Genomic DNA, 19,759 nt, shown 5'->3' with positions numbered 1-19,759 from the left:
CAAAACACCTAAGTCCTGTCTCCCTCATGTGATTTGCTTTTCCATTTTTAAATTTATAAGTATATCAAGTTACGGTGCATCAGAAAACATCACAAAAAACACAGTGATCTTTATTGTTAAAATGAAACAACATCTATCAAAGATCTACACAGAAGGGGGCCTGCCTCACAGTACGTCTCTGCAGAAAAAAACTGGGTGATTTCCATGATGCTTTTGAGCAGAATGAGCTGTTCACAAAAGTTGTAAAGTAGGTGTCAAGGTTGTGCTGTGGCAGGCAGGATGTAGAAACAAAACAAGATACAAGAAAGAAAACATGATAACCGGGAGCTCAGTAGGAACTCAGGAGACCAGAAACTAGAAATCAAAGAAACTAGAAAACTAAGAGCTGATGAGAAAACAAACACAGGAGCAAGGAGGAAACATACAGCACAGAGAGGGTACGACATGACAACAGGCAGAGGAAAACACCGTGCTAAAATACACAGGGGAGAAACAAGAGAATGGAAACAGGAGGGAAACACAGCTGGGATTAATCTGACATTAAAAAAAACCTATTTTTATTCTCTGGCTTTTAACTCTGTGGGTAACTGATATTTATCATTATTTTAAATTTTATTGATATGTCTGGTTTTATTACTATGTGCATATTAGTATTGTACAGCACTTTGATCTACCAGGTGTGTTTTTAAAGTGCTATATAAATAACTAAATGATGATGATGATGATAACAAGACGGGGAGGAAGCAAAATTGAATACACTGAACACAGGACAAGGAAGCTTAACACAGTGAATGGGGAGACACGGTGAACATAGGGACAAGGGTGACTGGGCATGAAACATGGGACATGGGAAAAGCACCGAGTAGACGTGGGAACAGAGACTAAACACGGGCTAACATAAATACTAAGGAGGAAGGACTACAATCACTAAGAACACAAGAAATAAAGAGAACCAAAACCAGGAATAACAATAAACAATCAAGATTAAATCAGAATCTGAAACACAAATACAGTGACACTAGGATTATTGTGTCCACTTTATTATTGTTTTACTCAATGCATATTACATCCACAGTCATTAAAGGAATAGTAAGTTTGCTTAATACCACACAGTAATTTTGCCGTCATCAAAATTCTACCATCATTGTATTTGATCTTTCCTCAGGGAAACAAAGGGGAGTGTGATTGTGAAATGAGTGTTTGTAAAAACCCAGTCACTTAGTAACTTGTTATTGAAGTAATTCAGGCAGTTGCAAATGCCTTGGGGAATCCATCATAGGTAGTGACACACAGTAGACAGAGTGAATGTTTTTTTTGTATTTTGTTTTTTTGTTGTTTTTTTTTTTTGGGGGGGGGGGGGGGGGGGCACCAAAGGTTGGTTCTAGAATTGAGTGAGTTACTGAGCACACCTCATCAGTATATGAGATGTAGTAGAGTATAATAAGTCTCTCGCATTGTTCAATTCAATTTTATTTATACAGCTCAAAACCACAACAAAAGTTGCCTCAAGGTGCTTTGTATTGTAAGATAGATCCTACAAAAATACTTGCTGAGGAAAACCCAACAATCGTATGACCCACTATGAGCAAGCGCTTTGATCACAGTGGGAAGGAAAAACTCCCTTTCAACAGGAAGAAACCTCCGCAGAACCAGGCTCACCGGTGTCCACATTGTTGTGGAGAAATTTTTACCCACTCTTCTTTACATTCCTTCAGCTCATTGAGCTTTGTGGGCATTCTCTTATACACAGCATTTGTGTATACAGATCATTTTGTTTTAGATTTCCGGATTTTTTTGGGATCAACAAAGTTTCAGCCAAGCTTTGTTTGTCAGACAGATGGTCTTACATCTAGCGCTATAACACTAAGGTCCATGCTTGACTGTAAACTGACTCCATCCATTGGGCCAAATCATCACCCATTCATCACAGTACTACCCATTTGGTATGAAGTGTTTACTGAGATCCTGTGTTTGGTTTTCTCCACATGTGGAGCAATGATTTATGAGCAAACATTTTCTTTTTGGAGATGTTTGATGTTTCAGTCCAAATGACATTGTTCTAGAAATCTTGTGGTTTGTTCAGATGCAATTTTACAAACTTAAAATATACCACTATGTTCTTTTTAGTCAGAAGAAGCTTCCTCAGGGCAATCAAGCCAACTTTTCTAAAGATAATATCATGAACTTGATCTAACATACTAAGTCAGACCTATAGAGTCTAAGATGTGGCTCTTGCATATTTTTGCCATTTCACTGAGCATTGCATTGTCGGACCTTAGGGTGAATCTTCTGGAATGTGCCCTCCCAGGAGGATAATTCACAGAAAACAATCATGGCACCTGCACTGAAGGTTTTCTTCTTGTGAATAATCCTTCTTGGTAGGGACGGGTATCATTTAGGTTTTATCCGATACCGGTGCCAAACCGGTACTTTTGAAATGGTGCCGGTGCTTAAACGGTGCTCGAACCGGTGCTTAAAGAATGGAGAACACAAACTTTTTCCAAAAGCCTCTTATGTTTTTATTTTTAGCAGTCTCTTTTTTTTCTGCAAAATGATAACCAAGTTAGCCTTTTCTGTTGATACAACATGAAGGGAGTATTTGCCATCAAACAAGAAGACAGCCACATGTAACTACGACGGTGTTTGCTAGTTCGCCTTACGTGCATTAATGTAATAACGTGGTTAGCCTACTCAACGTAAATTACACACGAACAACATTAAGCTACTCACGCAGAGAAGAACGGCTGCTGCTGCCATGTGTGAATGTGTGCGTGAATGAGTGTGTGACTGGATGTGTAAAGCGCTTTGGGGTCCTTAGGGAGTAGTAAAGCGCTATACAAATACAGGCCATTTACCATCATCATCCGTCATCATTTCTGCTACACTGGCAGGGCTAGGGGCCAGGACTCTACTCTTCATGTTCTTGGAGGATGTTGCTAACTCCGGATCCGGTAACAGGCACCACACAGTAGATGTGCTTGGAGTGAGGTCTCGCAGCAAGCTATCAAATACGGTGCATTTCTCGGCTTTTTAAAAAAACCCGCTATACGTTGCCAGGTGTTTCATCAGATTCGAGGTGTTACCTCCTTTGCACAGTATCACCTTAAAGCACTTGTTACAGGCTGCTGAGTTTGCATCTTTTGCTGTGAAGTCCAGCCAGACTTTGACCGCTTCACCTTGGGCATTTTTAATCTGTAGCTCTGCTCTAAAAAAAATGTACGTACCTGGGCCCGCCTAGTACCCTTGGAAAGGTATGCCATAATAATGGCACTGGATACCGGTACCCATCCCTACTTCTTGGTGCCAAAATCTGCCAATCTGGCAATCAAACTGGAAGCAGTGCTGTAGTGGCTTGTGACAGCAGCTATTAGCCACCTACCATCAAATCGTTGAGGTTCATTCAGGTAGCGATGCAGATGACACCCAGCTCTATCTGTCCATGAAGCCAGATAACACACACCAATTAGTTAAACTGCAGGAATGTCTTAAAGACATAAAGACCTGGATGGCCGCTAACTTTCTGCTTCTTAATTCAGATCAAACTGAGGTTATTGTACTCGGCCCTGAAAATCTTAGAAATATGGTATCTAACCAGATTCTTACTCTGGATGGCATTACCTTGGCCTCCAGTAACGCTGTGAGGAACCTTGGAGTCATTTTTGACCAGGACATGTCCTTCAACTCACATATTAAACAAATATGTAAGACTGCGTTCTTCCATTTGTGCAACATCTCTAAAGTTAGAAATATCCTGTCGCGGACTAAAGCTTTCTTGGCTGCTGCCTCAAAGCACACTGTGCGCTGTCTATCTTGCGTGCTGCACAATATTGTTTATTATTTAGTAAATATTGATATCTATGACTAGCTAGTTTATTGTGATGGTGCTTTGTTTTCTCTATTATTATGTTACTCTTTCTTGTTTGCTGTCTCCTCTGTTTGTTTTTGTTTGTTTTTTTTTTTTTTTTCTCCATACAGGTGACCCAGGAGTTCTTTTTTTTTTTCTCTCTCTTCCCCCCCCTTCTCACTGTCTCTTCTCCCCTTTGGTTTTCTTTCTTTCTCTCCCCCTCTTTCTCTCATTCATTCCCCCTGTCCTATTTATTAAAAAAAAAAAAAAAAAAAAAAAAATGACAAAGGATGAACTGAAGCTCTGCCATCACGTAATGTCGCATACTGCTGTTTCTGATGTCATTTAAAAAAAAAAAAAAAAAAAAAAAAGAGAATCTACAATGTAAATAGTCATGAAAATAAAGAAAAACCATTAAATGAGAAGGTGTGTCCCAACTTTTAACTGGTAGTGTGTGAGTTTAAGAGTGCTGTTTTCTCACCTCTAGCAGCTTGGCCACCTCAGGATTGAAAGGTGCTGTTTTGATGTAGTGAAGGAAATGGGGAAGTGAAGCCTCTGCTCCTGGGTGACCGTAATCATGATGGTCTTGATGGTCTCACTCAAATAAAATCCCGAGCACCACTTTAAATCACTCCACAGTCACCTGAACCTGTTGAACATTAACACTGAAACCACAGACTGTTTATGAAAGATGGACATCATGACATCACCCATTGTTTTTTATGAACCAGTACTGGGGTTCACATTGGCCGCCTACTGTAGTCCGTGTGGGTCTGTCTACAGAGATGCTACACGAGTTCCCCCTCAAAAAGCCTCAAATCAGAGCGCATACTCGAGTTCACCACCCTAAACATGTTGCAGCTGTTTAGCTCACAACATCTGAATATTTGTGGGGAAGAAACTGCTTATTAAAACTATTGTATTAAAATTACTGTGACCAGATTTCACGACTGAAATGTCCAACAGTGCAGTCCGGAAATTATATAATGGAGGTCATAAGTCAAAGACCTTGCTTTAAAAAATGTTTCATAATAGGTTATGCAACATTATATTTGAATTAGTTGTAACCTCACTATGGTTTAGTGAGGTTTTCCAAAAACAATACTTTGTTGGGAAGATACCTCTCCAGGAGCTCTGCGTGTTTTTTACATAACGCTGAACACTTGAGAGAGGATTTGATTTTTGGCAAGAATTCTTGGTTTGAGTAACGATCTCCATTCCTGGCATTCAGAAAAGTTTCTGATGGAGTTGCACGTTTTAAAATAGAAGTTCATAGAGGTCTATGTTCCTGGAAGTGGGTTTACTCAGTTATTTGGTAAACTTTCCCAAGAACAAGTTGCGTATTCCTGAAATTATACACACAGTCTTCCAAGATCTTCTTCAGGTTTGTCTCAGAGTTACTGGATAACTTGCTTGCTTGTGTCTCTGCTGGCAAAGTATTTAAAGAAGTTGTGAAATGTGTATTTGAACCTTGACTGTCCTATTTCCTGGAAAGCTGCGGATATTCATTGGAAAAAATTAGACTGAATATTCCACAGTCCTAATTTATTCATTTTTGAAGAGCTGAAGAAATTTTAAATGTGGGCAAAAGTGCAGACGTTTGGAACCAGGCAGAGGCATTTCTCTTTGTCTCCATGTCATTAGTGGGGTTAAACAGTAGGAGCTGACATTCCAAACTCTACTTCTAAATATTTAGGATTGTTTAGGATTTATGAGATCGCGTGTATGAGTGAAAACACTTGTTCAAGAAAATCCCCAGTGCCACGTAAAATATGCTAAAACCTAACAAAATGTATTTACTTACATTCTATTCAAATTTAGATTTTAAATTAAATACATGTACAAGCAATGTGGACACACAAATTGAAACAAAGAAAAGGAGAAGAAAAAAAAAAAGAGAAGAAATATCCTGTCTCAGAGTGACGCTGAAAAACTAGTTCATGCATTTATTACTTCCAGGCTGGACTACTGTAATTCGTTATTATCAGGAAGTCCTAGAAACTCCCTGAAAAGCCTTCAGCTAATCCAAAATGCTGCAGCAAGAGTCCTGACAGGGACTAGAAAGAGAGAGCAGATTTCTCCTGTTTTGGCTTCCCTTCATTGGCTTCCTGTTAAATCCAGAATTGAATTCAAAATCCTGCTCCTCACATACAAGGTCTTAAATAATCAGGCCCCATCTTATCTTAATGACCTTGTAGTACCATATCACCCTATTAGAGCACTTCGCTCTCGCTCTGCAGGCCTACTTGTTGTTCCTAGAGTATTTAAAAGTAGAATGGGAGGCAGAGCCTTCAGTTTTCAGGCCCCTCTTCTGTGGAACCAGCTTCCAGTTTGGATTCAGGAGACAGACACTATCTCTACTTTCAAGATTAGGCTTCAAACTTTCCTTTTTGCTAAAGCATATAGTTAGGGCTGGACCAGGTGACCCTGAATCCTCCCTTAGTTATGCTGCAATAGACGTAGGCTGCTGGGGATTCCCATGATGCATTGAGTTTTTCCTTTCCAGTCACCTTTCTCACTCACTATGTGTTAACAGACCTCTCTGCATTGAATCATATCTGTTATTAACCTCTGTCTCTCTTCCACAGCATGTCTTTATCCTGTCTTCCTTCTCTCACCCCAACCGGTCGCAGCAGATGGCCCCGCCCCTCCCTGAGCCTGGTTCTGCTGGAGGTTTCTTCCTGTTAAAAGGGAGTTTTTCCTTCCCACTGTCGCCAAAGTGCTGCTCATAGGGGGTCATATAATTGTTGGGTTTTTCTCTGTACCTATGAAGCGCCTTGAGGCGACTTTTGTTGTGATTTGGCGCTATATAAATAAAATTGAATTGAATTGAATTGAATTGAATTGATACACCATGTCATGTATGAACAAATACTTGAGAGTTCTTTTTTATTAATGTACCTCAGTGTGTAGCATTGCGGTTTATGGGACCGCAAAAACAGAAGTGTGAAGTCCTAAATGAAGGAGTTTGTTTTTTTGTGGTGTAGTGTTGGAACATAACAACTGACCTATTGGTGGGAAATATTGTGGAGGTATTTTGAAAGAAGGACTCATACCTGTTAGTTTTACCATTTTACTATTACAGGCTAGGTGTATAGGAAGCAATGGTGAAAATGTTTTCTTGTTTTGAGTGGGGACAGCACCCAGTAGCCCACATACTACTTTTTCTTTTTCATGTTGTATGTGTAGGTGTGTCTGTATGTGTGTGTTTGCTCTCAATTGAAATAAGGTTGGAGAAAGTTTGTGACATTTAAATAATCCAGGAGAACACAGACTGGTTGGTTGGGGATGTCCCATGGAACATGAAACCAAAAACAGAAATGGAAATAGACCCTCTCGCTCTCATCTCTTACTGCTGTCTTCACAAAAGGCAACTTTCACTACTGTTTTCATGCTGAGTCTCATCCTCATAAGTGGATTTCCACTTCAAATGCTGCTATATTATTCTATCAAAACAACATCTTATCCTTACAAAAATTGTAGTTTGATTTGGACTTTTTCTTTAGCAAAACAGAATCTTTCCAAAACCAAGTCTGAGCGAGCACAAACATGACAGTTTGTCACAAGAAGCCATACTTTGCTGCAAAGCAAGTGAAGAATGTTCTCAGTGAGCCAGTTTGTATACTTCAGAATATTTGCTCATCATGGTAATAGAAACTTATCAAATTCAAACACATAGTGGCTGAAACATCAGAGCACATGAACAGAAACTACCGACCCTCATTTATGGCCACAAGCTGTGGTAAGACTAAGATCACTGACACAAGCAGTGCAAAGGAAAGTCTTTCCACAAGCGTCTGAGCTCAGCCTTAGAGAGAGTAATATAAAAAGGGGAAATTATAAAACTTCAAAAAGATTCAAAAACCACACACAAAAACCAATCTCTACAGGCAGATTTTTAATAACTTTCAAGTCGGGGAACTCACTGAAAAGAGTGGAGTCTCCCTAAAAACTCTGACATAAAATAATAATAATAATCATTTAAAATACTCTTACATTGGGGATTGTAATGGAAGCCTCATTTTGCTATGTAGGGCTTAGGTCTTAATACAACTCAAAAACGCATGTTATATAACTATACACCACTTAGAGAAAGATGAGGATTGGTCTTTAGAGAGGCCTCAGAGAGCTCTGGTTGAGTTAGTTTGAGCATCTGACTAAGTTTCTCCTTTGCTGCCTTTTAGGTGTCAAACTATGAGGCGACCTTGGGAAGGACCCAGAGATGAGCAGTTCTGCCTCTTGGTTGGCTTGGTTGGTGCCACTGGTGCCTTCCTCAAATGAGCTGGAGAAGCATATGATGGAAAGGGAGAAAAATCTGCATCAGACAGGGATGCATTGAAAGGTCCCTCCCTGGTCGGATGCAAATCAACACGTATTCCAAAGAAGGACTTCAGCAGCCTGAGGTAGTCAGTCATTTAAGTACCCATCTGCTGCAAAGAAACAGTGCAGGAGTGCGACTCTACCTTTGGGTGGTACTTATTTGATTTCTCTTGGGATAGTTTTATGAAACAGTTTATGCCTGCCTTGGAAAACATCCACAGGTTTCAGTGCAAGAAATAACACCAAACTGACAGTGACCTGCATGCAATTTTTAAATATCCTTAAATTGAGGCAGCTAAATATAAAGAGCAAAATGAGAAACCTTGGATGAATTTTGAAAACATCATTGGGCCTCCAAAAAGGAACCCAGACTTTGGTTAAGCTGCAGAAGAAGAAGTAATGTTGTGTGAGACACTAGATGAGCAACAATAATAGATTAAAAAAACAACAACTTTACAGCCCAATAAAATGAGTTGTTGGGCTGGATCAGAAAACTATACTATCATTATCTATAAATAACACATCTTAATGTTCTCTCAGTTTTCTTTTAATATACAGAAGCACATTTTGGAGAAAAAAACATCATGAGTCATCTTCATGTCTCAGTTTTTCCACAGCCTGTGCCAATCTACAGCGATAAATGAAAGCAAACAAGTGGCACAGATTCTTGACTAAAGCTAGTGTCATCTCACCGCTTTCTTATGTTTGTTCATAAGTAAACTGCAAAAATGAAAAATGATTAAAAAAACAAACATGCTTTCACTTATTTCCTGTTATGTGTATACTATTACAAATATATACTTACAATAAAAATGAGCTGTTTTATTTAAGAAAAACTGACATATTCCAGGTAATGAAGTCTGAATATTTCTTTTTTTTAATTTAACCTTTATTTATACAGGTAGTCCCACTGAGACTCATGGTCTCACTTAAAAGAGAGACCTGTTTCAGACAAACATATTATAATTGTTAAATAAAAAACAATAAAATAACTATCTAATGTTTACACCCATCATATCAAAAACAAGGACAAGTTCATGTCATTTGTCTTTTAACGTCTGCAAGAGAAATCTTAATACCCCGGGATAAACAGAGTCCAACAGAGGGAGAGAATGAGCAGGGTTTTCATGGAAATGATATCACTGTGATCAAGTAGGGGTAAAACGATGTTAGCAACAAGCTTTTTCCTTGCAGTGAAAGAGAAACACAATCAGTTTTGGAAAATGAACTCCAACGTCAGCCTCTTTAACCTGCTAAAGTTTCTTTAACTGGTAGTCAATATGTGGCTTAAAGATTATTATCAATCACAATACCCAAGTACTTCCGCCACCCTCCTATTTAAATAAGGAGCAACATGACCTTGTTTTTTGTGCATTTAAAATTAGTCTGAGCTGACACAGCTGTGACTGTTACTATCAAAGCTAGCTGTGTGAGCACAACAATAAATGATTGTATCATATGCGTAAAAAATTAATGGATGGATTTACATTTTATCCCAAGTCATTAGCATAAATAGCGGCACTCCATTAGTTGCATTTAAAAAACTAGAAAAGAGACCATAGAACTGCACATGGTACTGGTCTATGGCATTGGTCTATGGCATTGGTCTATGGTACTGGTCTATGGCATTGGTCTATGACATTGGTCTATGGCATTGGTCTATGGCATTGGTCTATGGCATTGGTCTATGGCATTGGTCTATGGTACTGGTCTATGGCATTGGTCTATGGCATTGGTCTATGGTACTGGTCTATGGCATTGTTCTATGACATTGGTCTATGGCATTGGTCTATGGTACTGGTCTATGGCATTGGTCTATGGTACTGGTCTATGGCATTGGTCTATGGCATTGGTCTATGACATTGGTCTATGGCATTGGTCTATGGTATTGGTCTATGGCATTGGTCTATGGCATTGGTCTATGGCATTGGTCTATGGCATTGGTCTATGACATTGGTCTATGGCATTGGTCTATGGCATTGGTCTATGGCATTGGTCTATGGTACTGGTCTATGACATTGGTCTATGGCATTGGTCTATGACATTGGTCTATGGCATTGGTCTATGGTATTGGTCTATGGCATTGGTCTATGGCATTGGTCTATGGTACTGGTCTATGGCATTGGTCTATGGCATTGGTCTATGGCATTGGTCTAATTGGCCAAGCAGTTGGGTGGCAGCCAAAAACACAGACTTCAGACTCACCTTAACACAGTTTTTAATACATGTGGCTCTTCATGTTATCAATGAGAGATGATATCTTTAGTATGGCCACAGAAATTGATGAAAAAACTGTCTTACAAGATGCCTGAAGGAGTTTAAAATGGTTGTTTGAAATGGAAAATGAGTTGCCCAGGCCAAGTGTTTGAAAAAGAAAGGATTCCTTTGAACTCATGCAAAGAAGTAACAGTAAGAACGAATACAGAATACACGTATACACGAATACATGTCAAGTGGATTTATGTTGTATACTTGTATTACAAAGAAAAGACCAGACAACGCCCCCCCCCCCCCTGAGCAAGTGTATGGTATCAACAGGGTCTCTTTTAAAAAATTTTTTTTTTTACAGGACAAGCTCTCTAGCAGAAGTTCTTGGACAAGCATTTGTGTGCCATAACTAGTTAAGGAGTAAGAGGAAGGGGAAGTGAAAAAAGTAGAAATACCACAAACAACAAAGAAAGCAAAAAGCAAAAAGTAACCTGGAGCACAGGGAAAACAAAAGTCTGTCTCATGAAAATATGCAGTTATGGCATTTCTTGCATGGAGGGGGGGTGAAAAGAAGGCAACAGAAGAGAAGTGCTCAGTGCATCATGGGAAGTCCCCCAGCAGTGAGAGGCTGCAGCAGCATAATGAGCACTAGGCTCAGAGTCATGTGATTAGCTGTATCAAAGTGAAAGTTTGAGGCCTGATGTTAAAAGTAGCGGGCAATCGATTCCTTTTTCAACATACAGGAAAACGTAAAAATAACACGTTGGCCTTCTAATCTGCAGTCAGTTATCTTCAACACGTGAGCCACCGAATGGCCCGATGCAGCTATATATTTCCCGCGCTTTTATCTACAAGCTGCAATTATAAATGCATGAATAACTCTCACTCTCACCCTCTGAATAGCCTTAGATCTAAATTCAGGCTACATTCAAGCTGATTAGTTGTGATTAAAATAGACTCTGTAGAGTGACACAACGTGGCCGCAACTCATCAACAAGGAACCTGTATAGCGTGCTTTATTGCACACGCACTGTATTTCCTCATCACACATCAGGTCAGTTAAGAAGAAGAAAAAAAAGCCCCTGTCATTTGTTTGGGTGTTAGAAAAGGGTGACTTTGACCTATAAACGTGGGAAATCACAAACCACCCACAACACACATGAATGTGTCAGCGAGGGGCCGCACCACTGGAACGACGCTTATCTTTACATCTTTTACGGCATTTTGCACCTTTTTACTCGTCTGTTTTGTAAATATATGTTTCTCTTACTCTAAAGTCATTGTGCATTGGAAATGCATGAAACTGCATGTAATTTTGGTTTTTAGGTTTTATTCAGTTTCACACCAGGCTGTATGAGCTGGTTTGTAGCTCTGTGCTGTTCACCGCCCCACCACCTACACCACAGCCTCCTTCCTCCCATCTCTCAAACTACTCTATAAAAAGAAAAAAAACTCCATCTAATCTTCACTACAAGCTCATGTAACAGGGAAAACCCTGACAACCTGACATGTCTTTGAGAGACAAGCACCACATGAATTTGGACAGTGAGAGTGCAACACACACTAGGTGAGTCAAGATTGATTTAGATCCTATTGTATATATTGTCTTAAATTCCTGTGATTTCTTTGTGAATGTTTTCATTCAGAGGTCTGTGGTTGAGCTCAGTGCTGCCGCTGTGATGCTTACATGACAGAATATAGAAAGTTTTTACAGAAAAGGGAAGGCGTGTTCGGGGATACGATTTTTCAGCTTTCACACAGAACTGTGTAGAGCGTAGTAATGTAAAGAGCCCAATAATATGTCCCTTTGTTTATTTTTCGGATTTTGTAGTGATTTAATGACACTTTTTGACTAATTCCCCCCCAGAAAATGAATTGCTATCCATATCGATTTTAGAATTCAGATTAAAGAGACAAAATCGTGAGCGAATTGCAGACTGAGTGGTTGAACCAGTGTTTTCACTGTCTAACCCAGGCACAAGTGCAACTATGTGAAGCCTGCTGTGCATCCTCACTGGAATGTAAATTAAACCATAGCAATGTGCATTGGACGCACAGTTCAGGGTCAGTGGCATTTTTTGCAATCACTGAGTGGTTTCTGTCTATGTCATTACAAATAAACAAGCAGACCACAAAATGTTGAACCATAGAAACCCTGTGTACCGGACAAAAAAACTCCCACTGAGGTAAAATCCCAGACAAGCAGCAGCATGGTTAGGTTAACCATAACACGGCAAGTGCAAAGCAGCCATTCTAGGAGCCATGTAAATGATTTCTGTGGGGTCTGGTTTAAATGTGTGTGCTTGTGGTCACAGGATTATTGAGGCCAGTTCTTCTTTGAGTCATGTTAACATGTCACATTGACTTCATCAGGGCAAGAATTCAGTGACTTCTCTTAGAAAGTTGTCATTTCATAAGACAGCGAAAGTGAGAACTTACTTGCAACTCATCTCACTGTCTGGCTTTGCACTCTGACCTAATGGAAGAGGTGGAGGTGTACAAGTCCCAAAAGCACAATAGGTGAAGCACGCTGAAGAAAAAATGCGCTCTTTCTGCAGAAATATACTGCGATAGTTGCTCAAGTGACCCTCCCAGACCCCACTCACCCCTAAAGGGGCGCAATTTAAAATTAAAGAGGTCATGACATCACAAATGAGAGGATATATTGTTGAATACTAGGTAATAAAACTTTCTTGGAGCTTTAACAATGGTAAATTTGTTCTCAGTGTCTACTAGAGTGGCTTTGCATGATTCGCTGTTCAAAATAATCCTTCTAATATATTAACATTTAAAAGATGCGGATATGATATCAAGAAAACTTTGTAATAAAAGTAAAAAGGTTATTTTTGATCCTGATGTTTATTTAACTAGGAAATGGAAGTCTTGATTTTTTTTTATTTGAGGGTCCTGGGTCAAAGTGGAGCTCTGCATGCTCCGCCACCTTTTGAGGCCTCAGTGACAGAGCCAAGAGATGAAGAAAGAAACCTGTGAAACAGAATATTTAGAGCAGTCAAAATCTTGATTAACTGGTGTTAACTTATGCCAGAAGATATACTAATTAAAGTCATTCTCTCAAATGAAAGGCCGATTTGTTAAATGGTTTTGTGCGTACTTGTCTGACAGAATGGAGGATCAGCCAAGGTCGTCTTATAGGCACCTGCTGCTGCAGGCTTGGTGCTGTCTCCTCACCGTGGCCATGGTGATTATGGCTGTACATCTCGCTACAATGAATCAGAAGCCAGCAGAGGTCAGTATGCCTGCCACAAACACAGATTTCACTGAGATTCATGTTGACTGCTAGCGGGGTCATATCTTAGTTTGCATATCTTAGTTTGCATCAAGAACGCGCTTGTAAAAGCACATGCTTTGCTGCTTGTAATTTGTGTAAATACCATATTTATTACGGTAAAGTAAATAAAATGAGCCCCACATCTACCCTTATCGGTTTATTCAAAGACATTAAGTCAGCTCTAGATACCCAGTTTGTGCCTCTAGATGGCAGCAACACCATGAGTTCCTCTTGCTTGCTCAACAAAAGGAAGAATGCTTTAAGCTCTTGGGTTCTTTTAATTTCTTTTTTCTTCTTCTAAAAAACATCCCCAGAATTAGAAAATAAGGCCAACAACATCTGCCTCGCAATTACAGGGCCATTAGTCACTCTTTGTTTCTAGGTGGAAGTGAAAATCTTCATCTTTGATGATTTTGTCAGATAGCACTCTCATGGGAACACAGAAACTCATTGTGTTTGAAAAGTCTCTCCAGTGTCTGTTAAACATGGCAACTATAAAATAGAGCCTTTAGAGAAGTGGAGCTGTTGCAGACTGAAACTGAGAATTTCTCTATGTGCATCCATCCATCCATTCTCTTACGCTTATCCTTATCGGGGTTGGGGCAGAAATGTTTCGTCACTCATCCAAGCGACTTCAGTCTCAGCTGACTGCAGGTTTCCCCAGCCTTTAAACAGTATATTTTTATAATAACCACTACCATTAAAATGCAGGTTCTCATGGCCACCTACCCGTAGAGTGTGATACTGTGATACTGCGATCACAGTATTTGAAGACGGTGAAAGATGTATCCTTCCTCATGGGTACATCTTTCACCTTCTATAATACTTTGATTTTAGTCATTCCCCAATTCTGTGAACTCTGTAAAAACTTTTCTGGGATTTCCTTAAGTGGAGTATTGATCGTGCATAAACACAAACAATTCCTATGACTTCATGTTCAAAACATTTTCAGGATATTGACTGAAAACGAAGCAGGCTGTAATTTCCTTTAATTCCAGTTTGTACTGCAAGAGCACATCCTTATTTACAATAGTGGAAAAGGTAAAGGCTAAAGGGAAATGTGAGTACTTGAAAAACAATATAAGACAAACAGCCAGGAACAGTACAAAAGATGGATATAGCTTCACTGAGATCATCTATTAGATTCAGAAGTCTTGAGTTTTGAAACCTCTGGAGGATTTTTTTCACCATATTGGTTACAAATAAGTCAGATTTGACCAGGAAGGCTGGGTCTCACTGTGAAGCCGCTTGTTCAGTGCTTAACAGCGGATGACTGACACGTTGTTAGCCAACAAGCATACTGAAATGAGAGATTGAGCTCACAAACTGAGGAGTAACTTGTGTATAGAGGTCAGCTCACAGATTTCTATAGAAATTGAAGTCTTTTTGCAACCACAAATATCTATGGTGACCTTCTTAAAGAAAGGAGGTTTACGGCACACTTGTTGAGCATGTTTTGATTTTTCCTCAAGGTTGGAGTCCCTACACCAGAGACCATCAACTCAACTCATTCAGGTCGCATACAAAGGCAGACTCAGGAACCTTTTAAGTCAGGTAAATATCATTTGTCACATTTATCATGGACAATCACATAATCGTAAGACTGAAAATGTCATAATCCTTTAAATTATTTTGCATTTCAGGAAGCTCTCACCCATTCATCCAGATTTCCCACCATTATGGACGTCTGTCTGTAGGTGAGCTCACGTCTTTTCATGTGGGAAGTTGGCATGCTCTGACAATCATGAGTTTCATGAGAAAACCGTATCCCTTGTTCTTACTATGTCTTTTTACACCAACTTTTAATGATCACACAGACAAATCTTAACTCTGCTACACATCCAAAGAGACAACTCTCACTTGTTACTGATCTCGTATCACGATGATGCCTGCCATGCATAAAAACTACTGTTAAACTGGACGCCTACAGATGCTGAGTGCAACGAGCTCAGACATGTCAGTAGCAGCTGAAAGTCATTCTGAAAAACGTGGGCAGCCTTCAAATGAGGCGCACGAGGACACGGCGGGTTGAGGGGGAGGGGTGTGAACAAACAAGTAAATAACAAAATAACACCTAATTTGAATATTTCAACCAACCTGGGGTTAACTAACTGAGTCTGTTTAGACTCTGTGAAAGAAAAGAAAAAAAGGTACAACTTTCTACAAATTCTATATGAAGGCACATGTTCTCAAATACTTAGAACTTAGACAGGAAACTGATATACTGCTGTGTTTCTCTGTGTTTTATCTCTAATCTAAAGTGGATGGGTGATAAAAGCTGACGTCATGTTTCAGTTAACCAGTCTGACAGTGGATGGATTTATTAGTATTTCCTTTTTTAATACACTGCAGGTACAAGTTTATTTCCCCTCCAAAGTGTTTTCATGTGTTACTACATTAACAGTCTGATAGGAATCCCTTTACGACAAGAGCAGGCCATATCTGTTATTAAAACCACTAAGTCAAGAATACACCAGCTCCGGTGTGGGTGAGGAGGAAAGAAGCCAAACGCAGGAACGGCATTGGGAATCTGGTCATGTTCGGATCCTGCTGTGATCTAAAGTTGTGCAAAGCTTGGAACAGAGATGCGACTTTAAAGACGCCTCGTTTTCTCAACGCCACGCTGTATATGAAAGATGGATGTGGCCCCTGTGAAGCTGGGTTGAGGTATTTTTGCATTGGCTTCACTTTTCAAACTCAGAGGCTACTTCCATCTTTTATATACAGATTATGGGTTAGGTAAAGACCCCTCTTGGGATTAACATGGTTATTTCTTCACACGTTACCCCTTTTTGTTGGGGTTTACCTTCCACATTGAAGAGATCGTTTTATTTAATCTCTTTGTCAGTTGCATCAACATTATTTTGTGAGCAGTTTTCTTCTTCTTTTTCAAGATAGCATTAATATGCAGTGTGACCATCTACAAAATGCTAGGTTGGACTGATTATTTCACATTATCTATTTGACATTTGAGATGTCATCAGTACAGGTATATTGTGACACGTTTAGTTGTGAGGTTAATGTGCTCTTTAGTTTATAGTTTTGACAACAGGCAGAAGTGAAGATGTTACTTTTTTTCAGATCCCATTGTGGTCTGGCAACGGCACAAAGAGACATATTATATTTCATTTTCTGTCCCACGGTTCCCTTTATAATTCACTTTGGTCTTATAGCTGTGGAGAAGTTACTGGCTACATTTGGAGAAGGTATTTTTTATGCCAGCGGTAGAACAGATTAAAACCATGAGGTTTATTGTGTTGAAGAGATAAAAGTTATCATACTTATCCTGCTGACGAATAACTATTACATCTACGTTTTAAAAGTTCACCACATCCACAAAGAAATCCTCTGCACGGGTTAAACCGTTGAGAAACACAGAGCCGTGCAGCCTCATTGTGTTTCCAATCTCATTTACTGTTTTCCTCCCACTATGCAGCAGTTTTCCTGTGTGAAGTGGGTTTCTAAAACCACAAGAAACCCGAAGCAGCTCTGTAATGTGGGCTGCACCGACTTAACGTATAATTACAGCCCACAGCAGCAGATTTCACAAGTTCGTCAGGTGGTATGTTGCAGGAAAATTAGACACTAATTGGAAGATCAGCTTTGTTTACCTGGTGTATTTATTCAGCTGTGATTATGGGGCCCACTGATCTGAAGCAGAGAGGAAAAAGCACTTCCTTTCAGGAAATTCAAGAAAAAAAGACACTTTTTGTTAGTCATTAAAAAAAACAAGTCGGTTGGAGAGTTTCCTCCATTTCCTCTTTCATGTGGTTTTCTTCACTTCAGTTGACAGATTAATAAGGCATGGGTTGCACACCCACCGGCATTCAGCGTGTCAATGTTGAGCGCTAAAATATTCATTTATTAATAGTTATTATTATCCCTGACTCGGGTATTCACCCGATTCTTTTCTGTACGCTCAAAGAAAACGTGTGTAAAGTGGAAAAACCAGCATTCAATTACCGTAATAACGCTTATACCGATTTACTGTCAGATATCATTCTATATTTCACATTTAAACGTACTGAACTGATTTAGACAACAAAGGTTAACCCAGCTCGCCTCCGTCTTCTGTTTTGTTTCCCTCTGTGGAAAACTGGTCAAGCACAGAAGATTAGATATTAATCTGAGATATTTCACTGCAGTCCACAAGCTATAATTAACCTTCAAAGCTTCAAAGAAAACTTTCCCACATACAGTGAGAAACTACTCCACTGTGAGGTCTGAGTCAACAGCTACCAGTCTCTGTGTTCTCATCACCGGATCCGAGAGACATTTGGAAGAAACTCCAGCAAAAGTTGACGTTTTCCCGTCTGCCTAATCAAAGATGTAAATTAGAGAGTAATTAACAATGATGCAGTATTTATCGATGCTGCTGAACATCAGCTGCAGCGCTACCATCAAAAATATCAGATATGAAGCGCAATGGTGCATCCATTGAACTGAACATCACGTGCTAAAGTTTCTGAATTTTTCTTACTTTTCTGGAGCCCCTTACCCTCCCCCCCACATACTGAGAAGGATAATGGTGTATACGTTAACTCACTTGATCCACCCTTCCCCTGTGGCCTCAAATCACACCTGACGTGAACATTTGGGTTGATTACACAAAACAACAACAAGAAAAAAAGGTTAAAAATCAATTATTAAAAATGAATTTAAAGTAACTGAGTGATTAAAGAAACGTTCTCCATATTTCCTACAGATTCTGTTTCGAAACAAAATCGAAACAAAACCCTTACCCTGTGTGGAACGTCCATCATCGTCCAGGAAAACGGGACCTACTTCTTTTACGCCCAGGTGACCTTCAGGGAAGATTCACGGGAGAGATGTGTGCTTGTGGAAAGAACTGGCTTTCATGATAAGAAAACTAAGACACTGGCTAAGGGCATCTACCCGGCCTCATCAGAGAACTCAGTGTGGTTGGCCAAGATTGTCAAACTTAGACCGTTGGACAGTGTCAGCATAAACATAACAGGTGAAATTCTAAATGACGATACCTACTGGGGTGTCATCAAGCTTCAATAGAACTGGAGGTCTGGTTGGACTGGTATGTTACTTGTGGCCCTAAATAAACAAGTTAGAATAAAAGCAAACTGGATTTTTGAGCTAGATATTTAAATTGGAAATATTCTGCTCATCTCCAGCTGCATATTTTTATTCTTGGACTCACGTTTTTAAACAATGTTTATTTTTTATTTTGTAAATTATTTGTTTTAGCCATTTAGCGCCATTCACTTCTGTCCAATTATAAGTAGTTTGTGAGCGCCCTCTGCTGCACCACCATCTGAACTGCAGACAGTTTTTGTACAGCGATAGGAAGATTCCCTCTGTCACCCCTGATATGCTCATATTAGGAATGACTGCCTTATATCACGTCACACTGACCCCCAATAGAATGTAATATACGGAATAATTATACATATTCTGACCTCATTTTTTAAAAAACACTGGTAATGTTTAACATGTTTAAACTATATATAAATATATATAAAAGGAAAAGGAATGGGTCCCCTTTAACTCTCACAATATAAAAAAAATACTGCAAGGATTTGATCATGGTCTACAATTATTAAAGACTCTGTGGCTAACATGGAACACTACAATAAAGAAAAAAATCTCCATTATGCAGGTTTTAATATAGACTTTACTAACTGGCACCTCGTACTCTTGATAGGCCACATCTTCATAGTAAATAAAGGTCAAACAATCGTATACTGCATCAGTCCAACCTGAACAGAGTTTTAAAAATGCCAGCTGGTTCTGAGTTGTTTTTGAATTTTTAGGCCGACATGAATGTAAACTGTGAAAGTCATTGGAATAATTATGTTCCTTTTCACTGTTATGTGCTTCTGTAATTTATGTAATTGAGTATTCTATTTTGGTTGTTGAATTCTGCATATAGACGTTTAATAAAGATTATTGTAAACCAACCTGATGCACTTTTTATTTGCACGTTGCACTGCTGACTGGCCACACGGTGGTGCCACTTCCCACCTAATCAAAGGCAGCATGAAGCCTTCGCACACCACAGCATCGTCTGTTCGGATGATCGTACACATTCTGCTATGACATTTCATTCAATGAAAAATGCTTAA

General features: G+C 39.4%; 1 protein-coding gene across 1 annotated transcript; it reads left to right on the top strand.

Annotated features, from left to right (window-relative positions):
- The first annotated feature begins 11,837 nt into the window (after window positions 1-11,837).
- On the top strand, window positions 11,838-19,546 carry lta (lymphotoxin alpha (TNF superfamily, member 1)). Its single transcript, XM_082552680.1, has 5 exons — window positions 11,838-11,939; window positions 13,496-13,619; window positions 15,134-15,215; window positions 15,305-15,358; window positions 18,367-19,546. Exons 1-5 carry the CDS (start codon window positions 11,881-11,883, stop codon window positions 18,687-18,689), a joined length of 642 nt encoding a protein of 213 aa, XP_082408806.1. The 5' UTR covers window positions 11,838-11,880; the 3' UTR covers window positions 18,690-19,546.
- Window positions 19,547-19,759: the final 213 nt, after the last annotated feature.

This window comes from Aulonocara stuartgranti, assembly GCF_965226115.1.
Source record: "Aulonocara stuartgranti genome assembly, chromosome: 11".
NCBI lineage: Eukaryota > Metazoa > Chordata > Actinopteri > Cichliformes > Cichlidae > Aulonocara > Aulonocara stuartgranti.
The sequence above is the reverse complement of the archived record's forward strand: the minus strand, read 5'-3'. Positions and strand labels throughout refer to the sequence as shown.